Source organism: Echiichthys vipera (assembly GCF_963691815.1).
Source record: "Echiichthys vipera genome assembly, chromosome: 6".
NCBI classification, from domain to species: domain Eukaryota; kingdom Metazoa; phylum Chordata; class Actinopteri; order Perciformes; family Trachinidae; genus Echiichthys; species Echiichthys vipera.
The window spans coordinates 6,435,773-6,460,870 of record NC_139831.1 but is presented as its reverse complement, the minus strand read 5'-3'; the positions used below and the strand labels follow the sequence as shown (position 1 = coordinate 6,460,870).

Sequence of the window (25,098 nt, the reverse complement as noted above, 5' to 3'; positions counted from 1 at the left end):
AAGTAAATCAGGCTAAACAACTAAACAAATGCAAAAACTTGACATAGACACAAACAATGTCATATTCCCTTATTACAGCTGACACTTTTCTCTATTAAGTTATCTGAGAATCTCAGCAGGTGTTCAGCAGGTACATAAGGCAGTGTGTAGAGCTGAAAATGCTGGAATAAAAAGAATCTATAGTAGCAGCAGCAAATTGTATTATTATTCAACCTGTTATCGTGCACAGAAGCAGTTGCCATCGCACAGGGTTTTCTCTCACAATGACTGAATCAAACTGTGACCATTAGCAGTGTCTCAGGAACAATAAGCTCCTGAATGTCACCAATTTCTGACATATTTATGGAGAATTAGATTTAATGGCTCGAAGCCTGATTCATTTTTAGCCAGCTGGAGTTGTCAGTAAGCACAGCCTTGTATATTTCATTTTAGACTTGCAAAAAGGGAACAAGTAGCCTAATGGTTTAGTTTTACCCATAGCCACTTAGAAACCTGTAGCCATTGGACAGTGAAGAACCAGACAACTATAATAGATCGGTCTGTTTTACATACTGTTAGGTTGGTGGTGAATGTCCTTTTAATTTATTTAGAAATTGATTCATTTTGTTTTGTTTGGCTCTTTGTAGCTACCATTGGGCTATCAATTCAAAGTCATACCCAAAAGCACTCTGCAGCCACCACCAAAAACTGTACATATCCTGTTTCTAATGGTAAGTTTCATGTATACAAGTGTCAAATGTGCATACTCATCCTCAGCTGTGTACTTCACCACAACAGTTCTTGGCAAAGATGGTGTCTGGTGGCATAGTGTCAGAAAGGCATCCAGTTGTAGCATCTAAAACATCTTTACGCACGTCAAGTCAAACACTTAATCCTCTCTGCCCTCAAGGTGTAGAGCTGCCGAATGACTTGCATCCATCAGCACCGCCACAGAGGTGTTGTGTAATCACCTGCTGAAATGTACCTTTTCTTTGCCCAATGTGTGCTAATTGTAGCACAGTGACAACACGTTTACTCATGGTGGCACAAGCTTGTGAACATTTTATGAGAAGCTATTTGAGGCATAAGAGCTTTTTCAACCTTTGGAGTCGAGTAACCCCCTATGTTTGAAACATTGATGACTTTTCTTCCACATCAATGAGTGCCTTCCGTAGTCCTCCCTCTGAAAGCACACAGGAAGCCTCACAAAAATGTAATTCTATGTCTTATATTTAGTTAATTCACACGTTTTAGTCAATAATAACTCATAATGTAACTGCATGAAATTATTTTAGACTTAGCCTAATACTGTAGTTTGATTGGACCAGATATTGTTTTCTTTTGCCACTTTTGTTTAGTTTATTGAAGGAAATCCAGTCTAACTGTACGTGAACCAAACAAGGACGAACCCTTGGTATCATTAATAATACGGGAAGGCCTATTCCTTTTTAATGACAGCTGAGCTCTGCAACCAGCTGGTCTGAAACCTTGCCAGACATTACTCTGCTTCATACCTATAAAAATGCAACGCTCAGGGTGAAGAGAAAGCCTTTGCATTCACATTTTAGACATTTACTTCTCATACAAGATGACTGAACAGTGAAAGGCAATTTCCTCTTAAACAGTAAAAATCTGACAAAGTTAAAAAAAAAAGTGTGAGGGTCAAAGCATCTACGTGCTGATAGGAGAAGCTGGATAAAATACCCCTGCGTGCCTTGAATTATCACATAAGATGGAAAGGTGTTACATGGAGAAATAAAGCAAGAGGGAGATATGTTACATTTTTAAACAAGACAGGAACATTTTCCGTGCAGGTATAGGAGGCAGATATGGGAAAAGGGGGTGTTTACTACTGAACATCTATCTTGTAGCTCTCTACAAACACAACTGACAGCACATGAATAGATGCTGGGTGTCTGAGAAATCTAACGGCCAAACAACCAAATCAAGTCACGTCCAATTTATTCATAAAATTCCGCCTGACACATTCATCACAAACCACTTTGCAGACTACAAAAGGACATACTGTAAATACAAATTAAAACTATATAAATAAACCGCATGTGGAATATTATCCAGCTTGTCAATGGTTCCAAAAGAGATATGTACTTACAGTGTAATATAATACAATATAATATGATATATATAACAAATTTGAATCACAACAAACTTCCCTTTCACACTGATCCAAGAGCAAAGAATGGCTTTGATGTATTAATGAAAACATATTTTATTTAAATGATAACACAAATCTGACTTTATGCCAAAAATAAGCCCTGTTATTTCTGTAAACACTTTGTTCTCAGACATTAATGACACCATTTATCTCAACTGTGATTTCTGATGTAGTACAATGTTATTTTTTTATTCATACTAATTGCATGTCGGGGCTCAAACACACTGAAAAATGTTGATTTGTGAAGATTATCCTCTAGAACAAGATGTGTGCATCTGTACCGACTGAGTACTACAAAGACTACCCCCCCAAAACCAAAAAAACAAAACACGCTTACATTCCATGCAAAACCTGCTGCAGAGATTAGAGGAACAGAGATTACGTCTGGTTTGGTCTAAAAAAGAGGTCATCACCTGACCGAATAATCTGAGCAAGTACTAAGCAGGGCTATGAAAAAAAAATAGCTACACAACAACAGAGTTAAAGTGAATCAATAATACACCTCAAAAAGCATTTGAAGCCACCAGATAACGTCACGAATGTCCTAAATGCCATCCCGCCTGCTGCCAACAGTCAACGTTTGTTTTTTTAGCCAAGAACATCGTATTTCTCTCACTTTACCTATGATAAGGTCAAGTTATGACAACTGAGACTACACTACTCATAACAACTGAGCCTACTATGCTTCAGTTTGCTGATAAAGACCATGATGGATGGTCTAGATAGAGAGGTTCTAATACCATGTTTGGTGTGATAGGATTACCTTCATTGTAGTATGACCTGGCTTAGGTAAACTCAAACAATTACATACAGACAATGAATACCATTGAACTTTCTTTGATAATGTAGTTTGACAGTCAGCCAGAACTAAAAAGCTTAAACAACTCTTTTAAAACCGCTAAAAGTGATGCTAGGTTAGGTTCTTTATTGTCCCCATGGGGATAGTCGTTTTCCCACAAGTCGTTTCTCTTTTCAATGGCAGCATACATTTAAAAAAAGGCACAACACATGGACATCATATACAGATAACACACCCTCTCCCCACAAATAACAGATAGACCCCCTTCCCACATATCCCCAGAACGACATATAGACAGCGCATAGCCATGATCTACCATTTTTTGTTGTTCGCCGACGGAACAAAACTTCTTTTAAAATTAGATTAGCTACAATTTAGTAACAAACAAGACAAATTAAATGAATGTTAAAATTGTACAGTAACAGTAAAACAGTAGTGCAACAGCAACTGAGCAAAACTAGTGCCACCACTCGAAACTGAAGCTTGATAAAGCTGTTTACACGACAACGCTCGCGGCTGAAAATGACAAAATACTTTATCAGATGTGCCTTTCGTTTGGACGGCGACAGCGTTTTAGGGTTTTAAAAACGCAAAAAAGTGAAACCACCCTCAAGAGTGGGAAGCTTAATAAAGGGGTAAAATCGCAAGAGTGTGTTCTGCATACGCTAGCTTGCGTCGCATACGTGTTTACTTAACATCAATGGGCAGAGTACAGGTAAACAACAACAAACATGTTGTACTATTTCCATCAGTGGGACATTCAGGTTGCCTGGGTGGAGCCGAGGTGGTCGGAGGCTGCAGACCGTGCTGCAGATCCCTGTCACACTGTACGGCGTCCTGCTTCTCCGCTGTTAGGGAGGAAGTAGAAGAAAGTTTCTACGCATGCACCAGCTCTTGGTGGTGTTGTGCGGCACTTGGTGGTGTTGTGCCACCTAGCCACCTGACATGCATACTACATCCAATTTGACACACTTTAGCCTCACCGTATGCACAGAGATTTCCCCCAAAGACGGTCGGCTAAACGCGGAATAAACTGTGGGAACGCAACGCCACTTTTGTGTATTCTCTCTTGATCGTCTTCGTCAAACACTACTTTAGAAAGTTTAACTTGTAGTTTATAATAATACAGTCTCCACTATTGAACTAAACAAGAAATCTAAAAACAGATGTTTCAAACAGCAGCCCAGCACAACTTGCTGTGTGCTGTTTAAGAGCGGATAGAAAGAATTGATTTCCAGGAAAACTGCAGTGAAATTACTTTAAAGTACATTTTTTTCGGGGCTAAATTACGTGGTATGGGATCGGTACCCTTTTTTGTTTTAAAGGTATGCGGATAAACTCTAACCTTGTCATAACATTAAATACAATTATCATTTTTGATTCTCTAATTCTGAACATCGACTTACTCTGTTAGGCTTGACTCCCAACGTGACCGAGACATCGCAGGGGAAAATCTTCACTGCAAATCTTTCTAATGTGCACCTGCTTTACATAGAGTTACTTTCCTTGTTATTTTACAATACAAGGCTGGATTGAGAGTTACATTTGCCTCAGCAGGTGCTCTATAATTTACATATATTCCATTTTTGCAATGCCGACGTAGAGGTTATATAACTTACGCTTTAATGGATGTGATGTAAAAATTATGTCATTTCAAATACAGCCGTCATTATGAATAAAAGAATACAAAAAATGTACTGTAAAATGATATTAAGAAAAGGATTACCATTTTATAGGAAAGAAACAGAACACTCAGTGTTGGAAGAAGAACAGGAACAAGAAAATCAAGGTTAATTCACAAAGACAACTTCTTTTGTGTCCTGCAATCAAATAGGTGCCAGTGAAGTGGTGGATGTTTTATTTTGAAATGAAACTCATATGGTTCTTTGTCTCTGCTCCTAGGTTGAAAAGCTAAAAAGAGGGATCAAGGCTTTTATCGTATGGCCTTCAGAGGGCTATACCGTTTAAACTCAATAGGGGTCTTTTTCAAAGGGCAAACATGGAAAAAGAAAACCCAGTCACCAAAAAGTAGGCCATGAACTGAATAGTGAAGAGATTAAAGCGTACAATGCTCCTGCCTGCCACAACAAAAAAACAACAGAAAACCAGATTTATTTATTTATATGCCATGATGAAACACATAAAACAAAATACATGATTTCAGCTCGAGAAAGAAGAAAAGAAAACAAAAATGGTGGTTGTTTTTTTTTCTTCTCCCAAACTGCAACGATAAGCTAAACCCCTGGTGCGAACAAGACCATACAACGAGAAAAGAGTCTACTGTCAGTCAAATCGACTTTTTATATCTCTCTACATGCAAACAGTGATACCAACAGTGCAACTAAAAAGGAGCTTTGAAAGATAATCTGGAATCCGAGTGTCGTAGAGACACTAAGGCCCTTGCACTTTTCAATCAAATGATCTATTCATGTTTCCTAAATTTACCACGAATACTGTCTTAGATATTAAGTCTGTTGTCATTGCTGTGATGCGATTAGTGTCAAGCTCCTGAGAGAAGATGGGCAAAAAGACTTCCGAGAAATCCTTAGCAAATTCTTCTTGTATTGCAAGCCACACAATGTAATAAGTCACTATCATTTTGGACAAAATGTACTACATATAATAAAAGAATAAAATATAATGGCTCTACGCCAATAAGCTCTTATGGAGTTAATTCATGTTTGGACACTGATGCGGTCCTGCCATCGAGATAAAATAGTATATTAAAGTTAATCTTGGCCGAGAGTAGGAACAATTCTTCAGGATAATGTTTCTTTCTATGGTTACTGTGTTGACCTTCAGATGGAAAAAAAGCACTGCTATTGCCAAGCCTTCATCATTATCCACTGTAAGTGCCGAGGGTTCGTGCAGATCATATCAAGAATTATTGATGAATCTCAATTAGATATGTTTCACTCCATTTAACTTAACATATTCAGGATATGGTTTGAAAATGATGGGTATCAACATCCCGGGAGTCGGTTATAGGCTGAAAAGAGTGTGGATTGTAATATTGTTGGTCTAGCTAAGTGTGCAGCATGTTATGCTTCCTTTAGCAGTACTGATCGCCGCCATGACACCTATCACTCTCTCTCTCTTTACCCTTGTGCGTGTTATTAATTTCAAATAAGCAGTTTAATGTTCTTTGCAAGTTCATTAAGCAATTCAAAGAGCTGAAAATAAATTGCATGCCATAACAGTATACTACGGTAGGGCTTATAAATGATATTATTACGGTCTAAGACAGTCAATCAGTCAGTGTTTACGAGCACGAATAACTCTCTCTCGATGCCAGGAGCTCGACAAGTATGATTTGAACCTTTTATGTAATCGGGATTCAAAATCTGTTCTGTTTCATTTTCTTCTGGAGATAACAGTGACTTTCCTACAACAGAGCGGATTGCAGGACTGATGACCAAAGCTGGTTTTCAAAAAAAATTAAATGTCACACAATTTTAATGCCATTCAATTCAATTTTATTTATAGTGCCAAATCATAACAAAAGTTATCTCAGGACACTTTACAGAGTAGGTATAGACCACACTCTATGACTTATTTATGATTTACATAGACCCAACAATTCCTCCTTAGAGTACGGTGGCAACGAAAACCTTCCCTATAACAGACAGGAACGTCAGACAGACCCAGCTCTGTGGAGGACGGACATCTGTCTGCACCGGTTGGGGAGGAAGAAAAGTAGAGAGGAGAAAAGAGAGAAGTCCTCAGACAAATCCTCAACATCAGTCTTCCATTAATATTCAGTAGCGCAGTTCCAAACTATTCAAGCAGGTGCACTATTCCATTGGTAAAAAATATAATTGGCTCTACACCAGAGAGCAAAAGCAGTCAAACAGCTAATGTACTATTACAACATGTGTATCAACTGATGAGAGCAGCAGAGCTATCCAATCGAATTGAATTTTAAAGAAACACTATATGAACAATACTATCTCAAAGATGGTAGCTAGGAGGTCTGTGCCCAGGCTGGACTAAATTAGGGTTTAAAGGATGCAAAGTCCTGCTTGTTTACGTCTAATTAGGAACTGACTTACAACTGGGACACCAGGTGAGTGCAGGTACAATATACGGTATATACATACACACACACACATATATATAAACTGTACATGGCTTTCATCACACTATTCCGAAATCATGCTTCATCAAATTTAGGATAAAGGATAAACTGACACTTGGGTAAACGTTTTCAATGTTTCCATTATTTAACATAATAAATAAAAATAAACTGAATAGAGAAATTATAAATTTTAGTAGTTACAGCTGTGTTGAACTAGTCCAAAATGTCCACAGTAAGTAAGTTGATACAGTAGCCCGTATATTGGATGTATTAGAGTGTCAGTTCACCAGTTTTTGTTTAATCTTAGAAAAAATCATCTTAATTGTTGGTGAACCATTAAAGGGTGTCCTAAAAACACATGTATTTATAACTCAATGTGACTTAAGCTAACAAACACAAGCAGGCACACATTCCAGTTACAATAATTAATACTTGCAGACGTCCGACTTCTATTGTTTCCTGATGGGATAAAGGATAAAAATAGGCTCTCCCGTTATAAAAACTTGTCTCAAATGAGCATAAACTGCAGTGACAAGCCTTCAAACTCATGACTGAATCACTCAAACTGGGGATCCTAAATTGTGTTTTATCTTTGCACCAGTAACTATAGCAACACGCCCAAAAGAATGTTGGTATTTAAGTTTGATCACAAAATATTTCAGCTAGGTCGCCGTCTCTCAGTACAATGAGCCCTACTGAAACACAGATTTGTTGAAACGTCTATAGTCGACTATATGTTCACTTTCAAAGGATTATTACAAGTCCTTCATCGCTGCACCGTAGTAGTTCAACATGTAAAAAATAGAGACAGCAAATGGCAAAACTTGCACCCCAAAGTATATATATTTTTAATACTTGTTAGTGGTGTTTAAATATTGCTGTGAACCAGACAATGCTGCATGTGCACTGTTGTGTTTACTCACATGCACGCTGGCATCTGTTGGACAGACAACAGCGATGCACGTTAAGTGGTTTGAATGTGGAAACAACTTAAAAGAAAATGTGTTAAGTTACTGTATTAAATATTTTACTCGGTTATGTCACACTTTCATTATTAAGCTCTTGTTTCACTGCATGGTATCATTGACTCAACATTGACATATTGAACAATTACAATGTATCCAACAGAGTATAAGAAAAGATAAATGGACCTTTTAGTGGGAAAAAGCCCATTTAAATTACACAACATTGACGATAGGAGTACTGGCCTTTAGGTTAGGTAGCCATCACAGATACAGTTAACTTTGAAAAGGTATGTGTATTGGCTCTGAGCCGCCATACATATTGTTGTAGGCCCAGTTTAATATACAACTCAGTTTTATAAGACAGAAGAAGCAGGGGGGTCTTTTTTCCTAGGGGTCCTACTTTAAAAATAGATTTTTTTCAGGGCTGAATTACTTGGTATCAGATCGGTTTATATGCTGATACTAGCATTATAAGTAGTATCTGATATCTGAAAGAACTCTATGTTATTGCAAAATCTTCTTATAAACTTTTGGTTGGCACAGCTCAACCCCTTACAGTCCTAAACACACTTTTCATCAACTGTATCTCAAGATACATATATAGTTCATTGTTCATAAATTATGCGTCATGGTTTGCATCATTCAGAGAGCACTGGCCTGTATAAAATGTTTGTTCATACTCTAGTGGAGGATTATCTTAAGAAGGGAACTGTAGAAAAATCAATGTAATGTCACGTTAATCTTTTCGCACTGATTATCATATTGTTATGAGCAAACTTCAGAGCTATATCCAAGGATTTGGACGCTTATCCACAAAAAAAATCAGTGTGAACACCTGCACTACACAGCCTAATGCTCTTTGAAGTGAAGTGTGACCATGAAAGTTATAGACGGCTTTCTCTCCTGAGGACGTGACAGAGTTGTACTGTACAGTATTTAGGCCAGACACAACTGTCCTCTTAAGGCTTAGTGGGTCAAGGAGCATAAGTTGACTATAAAGCTTGCCAGTGGCGCTCATAAGCAGATGGTGTAGAGCGGTCCCACAACCTCTCCTTAGAAACGACTTCTCTCCTCGCCCATAAAGAGACCGCTCACTCTGTGCAACTACAGTTACTTGATTAAGAGTTACCGTATGAAAGCTCGCAAATTAAATTGTTACGAAACAGTGACAAGCTATATTGAACAACGGGGAGTCTTCCAATAATTCTGTGTGAGAAAAGTGAAGTGCACCGCAGCTTTCGCCGCTCTTCTGTACATCTGTGACAAGTTATTAAAAGTGTAACCCGGGCCCAGGGGGTAGTGTGTAATTTTAGAATTAATATACAATTTAGAGCTTGGTGTTTGCAGCCTCTGAATTATTCAAATGTGCTTCTGCTATGGGCTTGGGTCTGGTGGGGGTAAGGCAGCTGTTATGCATACAAATGAATATATTATGTCAGTATATGAAAGAATGGGAGACGACAGAGATTAGGAAAACACAAACATTGGTGCCAGGCAACAGAACAAGATGTTTGCTCCTGTGCAGAGTTCAAAGCTGAAAGGCTGTACCACACCAATGGGGATAGTCTAAGATGTTTGATTGTTATTTAAGACTGATATTGCAGTCTGTCTGTGGGGAAATCTTGCTTTAGTGGCCATAATTACATGCATGAAGAAGTCTACACTTAACGTTGTTATTCAGTTAACAATCACATGTCAACACTCATCTTCTATTTATCAGAAACTTGATAAAAATACTTGATTCCAAGAATTATAGGTGTTTTCAAAATACATATATCAACAAAAACAAACAAGCAGGTGGGTGTAGAGAATAAATTGTATAGTCAGTAGGAATTTGCACTACGGCATGGATTATGACACAGAAAACCGGCAATTAAACAGCAAATAGACAGAGAAGTATTGGGAACTGTCACTGTGAAGCCTGTGTGCTTACTGTGCAACGAGTGTATATCAGTGAGAAGCAAAGATCTAAATTGGTAAAGAAACTAGTAACTGAAGTTATCAGAAAAATCTTGACCATATTAATATATTAATAAATAATACATTATATGGTCTAAACAAAAATAAACCTGTCTAAATAAGAGAGGGGAGGAAGAGGAAGGCTCTCTGGTGGCTGGCTGCAGTATAGGCCAAAAGTCCCGCCCCCTCCCTGTTAGAGGATGGGACAAGGACCAAATCAGAAACTCAAAGTACACCTCAAATACATTTTAAGCTTAAACAGCTTAAAAAAGCTGTTTAAGCCTTGTACATTTAAATAACCACAGCAACGTATGAGGGATATTCACGAAACATAGTTGTAGTTTTAGTGAGGCTTTCAAAATAACAATGTTGTTCTTGTATAATAAATGATATTCCTGTGATCAAAACCAACAATACAGCAACAGTGACCGAGGATCTAGTGCCATAGTTGTGTAGTTATTTTGCAGTTAGTACGCACTGAAAATATCACTGGCCACTCAGTTACAGCAGTTAACACAAATCCCTTATTTATTAAGTTAGGCTGCTCTGGCTCCGTCCACTGAACAGGTGTGACCCTGATCAATCCCTCTCCAAAGCAGATTATGGAGAGTGTCTCGTGTTCCACCACCTTTCACGATACCTGCAAAGATTTTTTAGTCTCAAAGCTGAGTAAATATCAGGAAGTGTAACCCAAATGACAAGGAATCTCCTACTTTACATAGAAATGTAAAGCTTTTCTAACCCAGTGACTGCCGTAGACTTCCTCGTTATGTCGTTTTGACGTTATCATATTCTAATATTACCCGACATTTCAATTTTTTAAAGATAATAGGATGTATTTAATTTTTATCCAACTGGTTTTTTTTATACGTAATATAAAGAACAAGCTTATATACAGTACAGACCAAAAGTTTGAACCAACTCATTTCATGACTATGAAAATTGTAGATGCACTCGGGGATGCTTTGAAAGTTTTCCCAATGTTTCGGACTGACTGACCTTCATTTCTTAAAGTAATGACAGTCACTCGTTTTTCTTTACTTTGCTGCTTTTTTCTCGCCATAATAAAATTCTAACAGTCTATTCAGTGGGACTATCAGCTGTGTATCCACCTGACTTCTGCACAACACAACTGATGCTCCCAACCCCATTTATAAGGCAAGAAATCCCACATATTGAACCTGACACACACCTGTGAAGTGGAAACCATTTCAGGTGACAACCTCTTGAAGCTCATCAAGAGGACGCAGAGTGTGTTCAAAGCAGTAATCAGAGCAAAGGGTGGCTACTTTGAAGAAACTAGAAATTCAGGCGTATGTTCAGTTGTTACAGGACATATTTCCACATGTGTTCATTCATAGTTTGGATGCCTTCAGTGTGATCTACAATGTCAATAGTCATGAAAAGAAAGGAAACTCATTGGATGAGAAGGTGTGTCCAAACTTTTGGTCTGTACTGTATTATGCATTACTAAAGGAAGATGAGCAGAAGTCGCCAACTGTGTGGTTACGTCTCATGTCAACACCACATGAAGCAGATTAATGATTTTTTTCCCCCGCAGTGACAGTGGAGGTCACTAAAAACACTGCTGCCAAATATGTTGCCTATGTTTTCAGTATGACTTGCTTATCCTTCATCCTCAGCTATAGTCATCTCTCTTTTTCACCTTCTTTAACTCCATCACAATTATTGGGTGTTTTAAAGGGACTTTGCAAACTGCTGCTAAAATTCATATGATCATTAATATCCTCTGCTCTCGTGTTTCGCTGTAAAAAACATTCGGAGACTGGCCCATTTTTTTGTTTGTAGAGCGGATCTCGGCGGCGCTTATGCACCGCTCTCACACCTGGTATAGCCAGCTCTGCAGCAGCCGCTCTGCAAACGACCAGATTACATGTTCACCAACCTGCCTGTAGTCTCTCAACACACATGGACATGGTAAATTATCTTGTACTTATATAGCGCCTTTCTAGTCTTCTGAATACTCAAGGCGCTTTCACAGTGTTTGTCACATTCACCCATTCACACAGACATTCACACTGATGGCAGTGGACATCTACAAACCAGCTATTCTAATCTAACCATTCACACCACATTTACACACCAATGCGCAGCACGGGGAGCAATTCAGGGTTCAGTGTCTTGCCCAAGGACACTTCGACATGTGGACCGGGGAAGGTGGGGATCAAACCACCAATCTCTCGAATGGAGGACGACCCACTCTTCCACTGAGCCACATGCATGGAGTGGAGCAGAGGACACAACTGAAATCAAGATAACGTTAGTGTCAATTAAAAACAGACGTGAGAAACTTAAAGTTAGGGTAGATCGCCCTCAGTGTTCTGTCAAAATGACAGACAACCTTCAGATTTTCCCGTCATTGTTAGTAAAATTCTGTTGATGACAGAAATGAAATATAAGACTAACACAACTTCTGCCCCGACCTGATATACACACAACATAAACACATTTGTCATTTGCTGAAAAAAACAAGAGTTTGCTACACTGGACACGGTCATAAACACCAGCAATATTGGGAGAGTCTCTCGTCTGCACACCATACCAGCACAAGTCATCCTTCATAATAGTGTTCCCAGCGCTGACACCTTACATGTAATGAGGAAAGTAGGATTCTCTCAAAAAGTTCCATCAGGTATTTCATATGGCTAAATCAGTCTATTTATTCCATAAAATTGCATTTCCCCGGCAGCCCAATGCTGCAGCCTGCATAACAAGCTTAGTTAGTGTGGCTCACGCGCGTTCTGGGACTCCAATTACAGAGCATCCTGCAAAACGGCTGGCATTTGTCTATCTTTGTCTCCTCCGTACTGACATCCATTCAGAGTTTATAGCCGCTGCAGCTCACCCCGATCCATAATTTTTTTGTTTTTTTCATTCACACTAAATGTAGGAGCATAATATCCATCCGGCCATTTTCTAAACTTCATATCCCATTCGGGGTTGCAGCACACATTAGGTGGTGAGATATTGAGGTGGGGTAACTCCTTGGACGGGTTACCAATCTATCGCAGGGCAAGGAATATTACAGTCTCAGACAAAAGGACCCAGAGCGAATTCATCACCATGATAAAACAGACTATCAACTGGATTTGATTTTAAAAAACCTCAGATGGGCAAATATGTTAAAAAGATAAGTGACTTGTGGTATTGCTTTAGGTTATTGACGGAACTGCAAAAAATGAATTCTGCAGGACTTTCAAAACACAGATTTAATCCCAACCATTTCTCCACTTGGAAATCTTTTGCACTTTTATGTAAATATTAACTTGATCGCCGTACTCTGCCCAGCTGCTCCTGCGTCTTCTCCTTTTGGCTTGCTAGATGCCCATTTGAAATGTAGATGGTGACGCAGCTTGTAAAATTGAAGTTTTAACGCTAAATTGACCTCAGTCGCGTAATAATAAGAGGCCTCCGATGTATGTGATGATGCTTGCATTATTTAGGATTTTCTCTAAAGCTCGCTTGGCTTCTCGTTATCGGCACTGGAGATGAGTTTGCTGAAAACTGGCCGAAGTGAGATCTCCCCCCCCTCAGCTTACAGAACGTGGTGCATTAAAGTGAATCACAGCAGACAGCTGGGGCCGCCCTTTATGGTAATGCACCCTCTACAATTACTGCTTCGACCTTCCCTTGTGAAGAGAGATGGGAAGGCGTCCATTTAGCGGCCCTTTCAAACACTTAGTGGCAGACATGTTGGGCAGCGGGATCACCTTTTGCCTGACATTGACTCTTGTTTAGAGGAGACGGAGAAGACATTAGAAAGGTGACAGGTTGACAGATGTGATGCACCTATCGCATGAATGCATCCACACAACCACGTGCCACATTCCACACTGGTAGATGAAGCTTGTTGGGGAGAATGGTGCCAATTACAGCTGCGACTAATGGTCATCCTCGTTAAATATTAATCTATTTATCGTTTTTGTGACAAACCTCTCTGAGCAGGTCTTATAGTGGTAGCGATAGCAAGAGTCCAGCAGGTGTGTGTGTAGAAAAGGAGACTGTAAATGACAGCTAGCCATAGCAAAGACTCTAATACTGAGATTGGTTTAATTAAAGCAACTGATTTTTGAGGATTCTTTTATTCAACAGAATTCCAAAAATGAAAAACTGAACAAACAATCAAATACTTTGGTCCAGCCCTAGTTCCAAGCAGCATTTAAAAGTCCCTAGGGAAAACCATGAGAGAGCATAATAGCAAATGTTTGCGTAGTCGGTTGACTGTGTTTAAAAATGTGATTATATGGTGAGATCCTCATGTTGAGCCATCAAACTGGTCGAAACAGGAGATTGAGTGTGTTTCCTAGGGTGGATCTTTTTGTTAAATGAGCTCTTTGTATCAGGTGTTTCAGCTTTCTATTAAAAAATTAAACTCATAAATCCTTAACACAATGGGTAGTCCAAAAGATCCGACAGCATATGTGTTGGCCACTCTGTGTCCTCCGTGAGACAACAACCCTACACCTGACCTGCATTATGTACAATGCTGGTTGTGTAAATTGCATGAAGCAGGAGAGAAGGGAAGAGGAAGGAATGAGAAAATGAAAACTCACCTTTTATCCTCAAGCTCTCAGGGATCCCATCCTGCAAGAATAAGAACAAAAAGAAAAGAGGACGATATCACTGTTATGATAAACCACACGATCACAGCATCAACAACATGTTAAAGTTTAGCTGAGTGAGTGAAATTTTACTGGCCCTTTGAGTAGAAGCCTAAGTGAAAAAGTAATTCATGGCAGAAGTAGCTGATGTTGACTGCTGTCAACTCACATCCCAGCGCAACTGTCTAGGCGTGTCATGTACCGGCACGCTGGGAGACTTGCTCCAAGCGCTTCCTATAGACACACAACCACAGTGCGCCGCTTGCGGTGGCTGATTAAGGTGTTCATGGGCCCCTGGGCTACTGTTTGTTTGGGCCCCTCACATTATTAATAATACTTTATTGGGGAAAAAAGAGTCCGCAACCTTGAAAAATCCTGTCATTTTAGGAATTTTCGCTGTTCTTCAGTCATTGTGCTTCTCTTTTTTGTCCTCTGCTTTCAGACTTTGAGACTTAGATTTCTCTTTAGTGATCCTTTGGGATGAATTCCCACAAGGAAATTGAGTTTCCAGCAGCTTACAAAAAACACAAGTGAGGTTTACAAAATACAGTATAGGATAACCAATAAACTCTTAGCTAAATAAATACTGAAAGTATAAAAAACAATAAACAGTAAGCAATAAACTCTTAGTCAAATATATATGAGGTAGATGTAAGAATACAGGTCAAATAAAATTCACAGAAAGTTAAATCAGATAAGTTAAATGTAGAGGAAATGTATAACATAAGATATGTATGACTGTATATGACAGAAATGAGCAGCAAGATTAAATTATTGCACTTAAGTGGTGGATAAAGTTCCGTCCGCCCATCTTCAACCGCTTTGATGGATGGAACTTTATCCACCACTTAAGTGCAATACTTTAAGTGGTGGATAAAGTTATTGCACAAAGAAGAAGATAAGTGTCCAGGTGTGTAAGAGTAGATTATTAATGTCACAGTGAGTGGCTCCCACTCCTTCCCTTCTGTCCTCTTTATTTCCTCCTCCTCCCCCCGAGTGAGGAGTTGTAGAGGATGATGGCCTGAGGGACAAGGAGTTCTTGAGCCTGCTGGTCCTACACTTGGCCAGGAGCACCTTCCTCTGAACAGGCTCCTGTGGTTGCTGATGACGGTGTGCAGGGGGTGGCTGGGATTGTCCATAATGTCCAGCAGTTTGTCCGGTGTCCAGTGAGTCCAGTTTCATGCTGACCAAAGAGCCGGCCTGTCTGTAGTAGATAAGAAAAAAATAGTCCGGCCAATCCAGGGCCCCTGCACGCCTGGGACCCCTAGACTGCAGCCTAGGTCAGCCTGTGCGTTAATTCTCCTCTGGCCGCATTCTTCTTCTACGATCTTCTTCGTTGGCTTCTGCATCACTCTTCATCAACACAGCTTGCTTCGCAGCTGTTGTTGTTCTTGTAATTGTTTCAGTCTGGTTGAATCCATGGTTAAATCACCGGGATAATGTCTCTTTCTTCTTTGAACAAACTAAAGGTTGACACAGAAAACCAGCACTTCAATTGTGAATGGGGAGATAAATATTTATTTATAACTGTCATTGTGAAAACCTGTGAGTTTACTCTATGCATGAGTGTATATCGGTGTGAAGCAAAAATCATGAATGGTAAAGTAACTAGTAACTGAAGTTATGAGATAAATGTAGTGGAGTAAAAAGTAGAATATTTCCCACTGAACTGTAGTGAAATAGAAGTGTAAATTAGCACGAAGAGTAAAAAACAAGACCCTCAATCTTGTTCTTCCTTCATCATTTAATACATGGACCAACCCTTTTTGCATAAGGCCCAGTGTTCACCTCAGATCCCATTAAAGTGCAGCCATGATGTTAGGGTCCACGGATTTTACTTTGCAAGGACTCTTCTGACGCAATGTAGCGATGTGTGTTTGACTGGCAATTAATGATGCATTGATAAGTCACACATTAATGTGCCATTACGTTAAGTGGTCATTCGCCTCACTTACATGCACAATGATAAACCTATAGACTGGTTAATCACATCCCCTCTGATTCTGTTTTGTGCATTCACATTTCATACACAAAGGGATTTCAATGCGCTTCACATAATGTATCAAAACATAAACAAGAAAACTACATATGACATTGGAATCCAAATAAAACAAAATAACGTTTTCAAGGAAATCCAAATGTGAATAACAGATACGAATAAAAATCCTTAATAGTAATCATCGCATTGTAATTCAAGTGTTCTGAGAGAAAACAAGACGTCTGCACCTCGTCTTGGCTTGGTTTTCAGGCTTTATCAAATCTAGCCTGTGACGGGGAAACCTCGATCAATCACAGGTCATTCAGGGAGAATGAGCGTGTCGCTGTTGGCTCGGGACAGAGAGGAGAGAGGAAGAGGTGTCACACTGCTGCAAATTCTGGCGCTTTTTCTCCTACAATTTAGCAATACATAGCAATTTATGGATTTCATTCATTCATTCATTCATCTTCAACCGCTTGTCCCTGACGGGGTCGCGGCGGGGGCTGGAGCCGATCCCAGCTGACATGGGGCGTGAGGCGGGGTACACCCTGGACAGGACGCCAGTCTATCGCAGGGCACAAAGAGACGAACAGACTGACAACCGTTCACACCTAAGGGCAATTTAAGAGTCATCAATTAACCTAACACTGGATGGTGGGAGGAAACCAGAGAACCCGGAGAAAACCCACGCAGACACGGGGAGAACATGCAAACTCCACACAGAGAGGACCCCAGTCGGGATGCGAACCTGGAACCTTCTCTTTCTTGTGATTCTGTTATCTAATTCTATTGTTATTATTTTTTGTTTCTCTTTCTTTTTCTATAAGATTGTACGCCTTTTGAGGTGTCTCTTTCCACTTGAACACATTTGCGGTTAGTGATAAAAGATATCTGAACTGAACCGCATTTGATAAAAAAAGAGATACTGGGAAGAGGAGCGAATAACTGACCCCTGGAGTAGGTTCTCTATAAAATCAGCTGCATTTAGAGCATGCAAATGATGATGGTTGTAGAAAATGCTGTTATCAGGACTGCTTATCTGAGGAGCTGCTCCACAAGACCACGAATACGAAAGAAAGAAGCATAAATATTTGAGTACGTTACAGTGAAATCTGCATAGCTCATCCTTCTTGTTCTTGTATAGAAAACTCAGCCTCTCTATCTTGTAGCTCAAGCACTGTGGTGATATGGAGAAGATGCATAATGCAACAGGTCTACAGTCAATAATGAACAATGCTCCCTGACTTCCCACTGGAAATAGCAATCACCCAATCCCTGGTTTACACAGAATATATGCATATTGCTCATGTATTTTATTAAAATAAACTCAATTTGATTCTAATCTTCTTATTACAGCATAAAATGCATTTAAAGTATTTAACACATACAGTATATAGACAATTGTATCCAAGAGATCTCATGATTAAAATTGAATCTTAACTGTTAAACTACAGATCACATTCTTTTTTTTATTACTAAATAGGTCATTGCAATGTCAGTGATACCATCTGTGCCATTTTTCCGTATTGTCCACCCACACAAGCAATGTTGGTGCTGATGCACTGCACTTTATTAAAGTCTTACTAAATTATCACAAGTAAGTTCCACTTATGAAGAAACAACATCTTGGGGGAAAAAAGAGAAAAGCAATATTCCAATTTTGGGTATAGGGCAAAAAAGAAGGATTATTTTATTAATTTCTCTCTCAATTAACTTTTTAATAAAAAGATTGATTATACTATAACATGTCAGTAAATAGAAGAAATACCAAAAGTATATATCCCCCTGAGGGCATAATCCCCTCAGGTGAAAAAACAGTTATAAGCTTACTCTATTTGTTTTTATATAAAAAATAAATGATATAAAGTCGAGATGATACTATGGAACAAAACGACACCTAACTCAAATATCATGATGTGGTTAAAAGCTGTCCCTGCACATCATCTTTCTGGATATTTTACAAATCATTGTTGACTAAAGACCCCGTAGGCACAAATCACAAAAAGCACCTGTGGCTCCCTGACATTCTTCATCTCCCCTCATCCTCTGGAGGAGGTGACATTTAGAATTACACTACAGGTAGGGAAGATATCAAATGGGGCTTATTTGCATATGGCAGACCGTGTTCACACTTCATTTGTTTGAGGAGAGTGATTTCCCCAGGGCCGCTGGCGGGCCTGTCTCTGCTGCCCTGAGAGTCTGGGGACCATGAAGCACCCAGCTGTACAACTTGTGGTTCATCTGCCCCTGTCACAGCTCGATGGCTGACCGCCCACATCCCTCTCACTCTCTCTCTGGCTCCCCCCCTCCTTTTCCTCTCCTTCTCCTGCTTCAGATCTCACATCCTTCACTCCCCCACACCATCAACTTCCAAGTACACTTCAGCTTGTAACATATAACTGCAAATTGCAACATACCTGCATGACAAGTGAGCAGAATTTACAGTATAACACCCTATCAGCAAGGCTGAATCTACCTTTTAGTTTAGAACCAATGAAAAAACAACACAGTTTTCTCATTCACTTCATGTCACCTGGCTCAACTTGTGGCATGGTGAGTTGGACAATCTTTACTCGTAGTATAACTATCATGCATTATTTTGGAGTCTCCATCAAACAGAACATGAAAACATTTCAGCAATGTGCAGTAGGCTTGGGCGATATGACGAGGATTATCACTTAACACGATATCGGCTGGCCATAATAATGGCCCTCACGTGTCAACTATAACAGATATGTTCTTCCACTTAACTGGTTCCCTTTATTGTTGGCTACCTGTTAACTAGATGTCAGTTGAACAGGTGAAGTGAAGATAATGTTGTTAGTAGCCTACCAGTTGCAAACCAGCTTGGTAGTGAACAACACGCTAACACGTTGACGGATTCAGTGTTACTGTGTTTCTCGGTGACCAGAGACTGATTAGTGAGTGTTGTTCTCCATGAAGTTTGCTGAAAGTTGTCAGGTATGTTCATAGTGGACTGAGCACTGCACTGGACTCCGTTAGCCAGCCACTTAATAAGTAAAAGGCAATGCTTCATCCACACACTCCTCACAGAGTAGGAGAGAAAATTGCTATCATAGGCTGAGTGACAGTTCAGCATGACATCATGGGAGAATTAGCAAGCTAGATAATGTGCCAGTGAGTTAGTTTGCTTTTCACTGTGCTTTCATGCAACACTAGTTAAGTAGCAGTAGTGGCAGGGCCATCAACCCACCAAACATATAGGTTATAGACAAAACGCAGGTTATCCTCATTTCCTACATCAATGTTGATCAATGATAGTCAATAGGTCTGATTTATAATATCTATATCATTGTTTTTCGTAAAGCGATATTGTCATTAGGGTAATTTCAATAGCGCCCAAACCGTCATGTGCAGAAAACCTCTTCTTTTCCTTTGTATGGTGTTTGTCCTCCTGCACCTGTACCCAGTTGGAGTTGAGCACTATACACCTTCTTTACACAAGCATGGACAATGACATCTTGTTATTGTTATAGCAGATTGGCTCCATATAGCGTTTGCCTCTACAGCCCCTGTGGAGACTTTACAGATGCTGGTTATCTCAGCCTCAAGCTGGCTGCCATTTGAAACTAGACAGCTCATCAAGATGAGTGACAAGGGTTGGGGCTAAAACTGACCAACTAAGGAGGAGGAGGAGGGGGACGAGGAGGAGGGGAAGGAGGAGGAGGAGGAGGATGATGGAAATAATACTGACAGTAGTCTCCAAACATTGTATATTGCATCTTTAACCAAAGCTACTTTACATTAAGCGGATTCTTGTGAATGTATTCTTGTTATTTCTCTCATTCCCTGTCTCTTTATCTCAATCTCATTTGCCCAGCCCCCTCCAAATCGCTCTGCTTATCCCCTGTTAATCTACATTTGCCATGTGGCCAGTGCTGGATGGATGGGGCTTTGCACACAGTTGTCCTTGCCTCCATTTTGTTTGTCCTGACATAACAGCTTGATGTCAGAGCGACAAACTCTCAGAAATTGCTTTCGTCCCTCGTGCTGAGGAAGCCTGGCAACTATTCCACAAATTTCACAAATTGCATATTGAGTCTCTCCATCACTCTTACAGTGAAACTCATGGTGAGAGAGCTCGAGTGAAATAAGACTGAAATCGAATGAAGTCTGCATGTAATAGGAGCTTTAAACAGTAATGATACAAAGTATAATTAGGACTGGATTCTGGTAGCCAGGATCTGTGTCCTATTCCTGACTCCATGTGCAGGATTTCACAGTGATTTTCTCTTCTGAAACAATACCATGGGAATTATGGGTAGAGCATGTGACCAGCTGTTTACGGCCGAGTGCCTCCTCGTGATTGAAGTCTTTGTGAGGAAAGCTTATAAAGGTTGTATCCGATCCCGTTAACCTTGTCAAACACTGTCCTTCAAAAGCAAAGGAAGAGGCATAGCATTAACAGGGCCACTGGTGGATCACAGCCTGTGGCGGTGAGTTCAAAGGACGTTCAGCACATTTCCCTGACTATAGCTACACTTGTGGTTATTAATGCAATTTAGAAAAAAAATGTCATTGCTTTTCTACTACCATGTTCCACTAATCATGAACATTAGAGGAATTTAATATAAAAAAGGTGATGAAAACTGGATTTTAAAGACACTTTTAACTGCTGTAATTTTGTAACTAGAGACTTTGAGTACCAGCAAAATGTTAATTCTGAGAGTACGCCATGTTCTGAGACTTGGTATTGCTTTTCTACAGTCTGTGGGTATCTCATTTTGAAACAAGCGTTCTTTAACACTGCTCACTCAACTGTATTGACAAGTGGATAACCTGTGCCTCCCTGCAATCCAGCCGACAGCGGAGAACACTCTCTACGCACCAAAAAGGCTGATGACATATTTTGCACCATTCCTCAAAGGGGCTGTAAATTTCCACAGCCTTTCTTGACAGAGGATAGATGAGCCGAGTCTACCTCTGTCCTCTCATAGGATGAATCGTAATGGTACGCAGATGCTGTAATGACATTCCTCTGCGATGTAATCACAGCGCCAGGCACATTAATTTCATTGGAGTGGAAAAGCACATACATCATTTTTGTAGCTTCTCGTCAAATTCCCGCTACACGTGGATGTACATTACTTTAATTATTAAAGTCACTCCGCTTTCAAACCAGGCCAATAAAAAGAGGGAAACTCAAAACCGAGTTAGTTTCAACAAGAGATATAATACTGGCTGATACAAAGAAGGTTAAACACTATTTACACCACCATACAAATGTCTATTTGCAGAACTAAACCTCCTTTAAGTGGTACAGTATGCCTGCTACATTCAAATGACATGACATTACAACAAAAAGCACAGGGTACACTCTCTGCGCAGCACAACAGAGAATGGTCTGAATTAAGTGTGTTTCCATCTTCTGGCTCGGAGCAAATAAAGTAGGCTACTGTGTAGTTTCATCAGAAGTTGGCGCTGTAGGTTAGTCATGGGTATAATCTGCAGGTAAACATAGAAGCAGAAGAAGGAGAGGAAATAAAACAAGTCACCCTAACCCTAACTGCATCGTAGAGCGAAAAATGCAGAGGTCTTCAGGAATTTGGTTGAATTGGACAAGTCTTAAATGTTCTTTCATGTAACGCAGTAGTGGTCATGTTTTAATGCCGTCCGGAGACAAAGAGTCTGAGGATATTTTGCTGTCAGCAAAAACAAGGGCTTTCCAAATACCATTTAGCGCATCGACCTCATGTTGAAAAGGGCAGAAATTAACTCAAGTAAGCGTAAACGTCTTTATGCTCTTTTGAGGAAGTTTTATCACGTTTTTCCATTTCTCTAAGGCTTTTCTAATGCAAATCTTCAAAAAGCACATTAAATATGTTTGTGCAAACACAGATATTGTCTTTTAAACTGCCTCTGAAATTGAACATTGTAGATTTATTGTTATGTTGTTTTTAGAAACTACTATAATGCAAGGAATTATACTTTTGAGTCAAATTCGGAAACGGTACAGTAGATTCACCACAGTTTGAAATAAGATCCAAGTACCAGGACATGTGTCTGCCTAGATCGGTTTCTCTTATGATATCAAAACACTCCATTTATCCCTGAAATCGTACACTTAAAGGTGTGAACACAGGCTGAGGAAAAACATTTTATCCACCAGACTAAAAAGCATTCACCTCACAAGATACTTAAATCTAGAAAGCTTGTTTTTCTCTCGCTTCTGCTTAGACTTAGTAAAAAGTAGCAACAAAACAATGGTGCAATGCTACACTGTCAACAGAGATAAGGTTAGAAAACTGTGATCTGGTTCTTTAAGACTAAAATCACACACGGTCCAGGCAGGGGCGGACGATGGATCGCTCTGGAAGAAGTGCTATCTCTGCAGTTTACTGTGTTCATATTACAGGCTTTTTGGGTATTGAAGTTTAAATCTTTCCCCATCCTTAACACACAGTTTCCACATTAGCTATGGTTAGAACAAAACCCAGCTCTTGCATAGCTGATATCTGCAGCCATGTGTTTAGGAAAGCATCTCTGAATAAATCTTTTTTTTTAAAAGGTCAAAATGTGTTTGACCATTGTGTCAATTAAACAGCTTTGCATTGCTCCTGGCTGCACACTCACCAGCCTGACACAGTCCAATGACGTCCCTACCATCTGTTTCCTCTGTATCCCTCTCTTTTTCCCTCTCAACCACCACAGTCTTGGCTTTTCATTCACATGCAGAAATGACTAAAGATGGCTGGAACACATTTGAAATGAAATATTTAGTCTGGAGATAACAGATGGCCTCGGACCGAAAAGCAAACATGACACTTTTTCTTTATTGTCACTGCTGTTTTCTTTTGTCTTAGATTGGATGAAGGAGGACATGTTAACTAGTGAACAAAGCTGCGAAAGGGGCTTATGGGAAATGTGTACTGAAGGGCCACAATCCAACTAATGCCTCTTGACAAAAACACTTTCCTTTCGACAAATTTCAGTTTGTCAAAACAGTCAATTTATATCCCAGTCTGGCTCTAATTGATCCATCTCTGCCACTCTGGTGTTTTGGAAAGACATCAGAGAAAAAAAACAGACTCTGCTCCTATTTAAGAGGGAAAAATGTAACTTTTTCGGTGAGATGCAGAGAGAGCGATTAATAAAAGTGGCAGATTTTGCTTGTGGGGCCTGCCCTGTATTGCTGAGTCAATAAGCATTAAATTACATATTTCACTTTAAACTTTCAGCTACATTGACACGCAAACAGCCTTGCTTCATTCAAAGTTCGTCTTCATCTTTACTCAGCTGTGCCATGCCTAAATCCAATGCTGTCTCCTGAAAAGGCAGTCCGCTGGCACATAGGGAGGGGTAATGATTCATCAAGTATTTTTCAGTGGGAAGAAAAATAACAACAACCACAGAAGAGTCATATCATGGAGGAAGAAAGTGCCACTGTAATTAGTTTCATACTTGGCAATGGCACAAAGTCTTCTCATTACGGACAGCAAATGAAAAAAGGCAGCAATCAATACCTTGTGGCGGAATCTCACGACTGGTCGATAGAGCGGCGACCTGAATCCTTCCTTGTTGGGTCTCCCGTCGGCGCCAAGCACAGCGAGCCCCAACAATAAAATTGCCGCCGACCACCATCTGCCTGTCTTCATTGGTCTTTTTCTGTCAAAATAACAAACAAGAAAGGTGAGTGCTATTCTCCTTCACTCTGGAAGTTCAATACCTGTTGGTTCGAGACAGACAATACATCATGTCTGCCGTAATTAGTGTAGACAATGGGAAACGCAAAAGTGTCGCTGAATTAAACTAAAGCTATCAATACATGCCCCACACTCTGCGAGGAGATTAGATCTCCTTTTGAATCAATTAAGGGGAAATAGACGTCATGAGAAGATCAAGATAAAGAAGACAAAGAGCCAATATATTTAGGAAATTAATGTGAGGGCTTTGGATTAATTAGTCTGAGTGTCTAGTCGAGCAACCGTGATGTAGTGGTGAGATTACACTTTCCTCACACCCTCACATAGATGCAGCCCAAATATTTAATAAAGGAAGCGAGAATATTCACTTTTCACCTCCAGTGTAACTGCATTTTTAATAATTCATCGCGCAGAATAAAACGAGTTTGACCTTTGCATGACATGAATTAAACAAAAAAAACATTTGGGGGGGGAAACAAACATGCCCTGAGAAAATGTCTAAGTCCCACAAACTGCAATGTTCAGAAAGTAAAAATGCAAAGAGAGGGATAAGGGTTACCCAGTGCTCTCATATAACAAGGTTTAACACACGCGCACAAACACGCACGCCAGCTTTATGTTAAAATCTGCAATGCGTTTTATCCTTCTTATTTTTATCCCTCGACTTTATCTGCATTTATGCCGACAGTTCTTTGTGCGGCACATCACAAAAATCCCCTTTGTTAGAAGCGCTTTCATACATAAAATTGACTCAACTTGACTTGTTGATTTTCCCAAACACTGAGCTGTACTTTCTAAGCCGTGTCAAGCCACCAGTGCCTGCTCATCATCCTCCAGCAGAGATGACTGACAGCAGGATGGTGACCCTGCTTCCTTGT

At 39.9% G+C, this 25,098-nt stretch overlaps 1 protein-coding gene across 2 annotated transcripts in view; it reads right to left on the bottom strand.

Moving 5' to 3' along the window:
- The window catches only part of fstl5 (follistatin-like 5), a gene marked incomplete at its 3' end in the record, with an annotated part of 184,505 nt that overhangs the window by 134,024 nt on the left and 25,383 nt on the right, over nt 1-25,098 (bottom strand). For both annotated transcript variants that reach the window (XM_083915590.1, XM_083915591.1), the window contains exons 2-3: nt 24,041-24,182; nt 14,531-14,561 (exon numbers count right to left, since the gene is read on the bottom strand). In XM_083915590.1, coding sequence (XP_083771716.1) covers nt 14,531-14,561; nt 24,041-24,182 — 173 coding nt within the window. The remainder of the gene's footprint in view (nt 1-14,530; nt 14,562-24,040; nt 24,183-25,098) is intronic.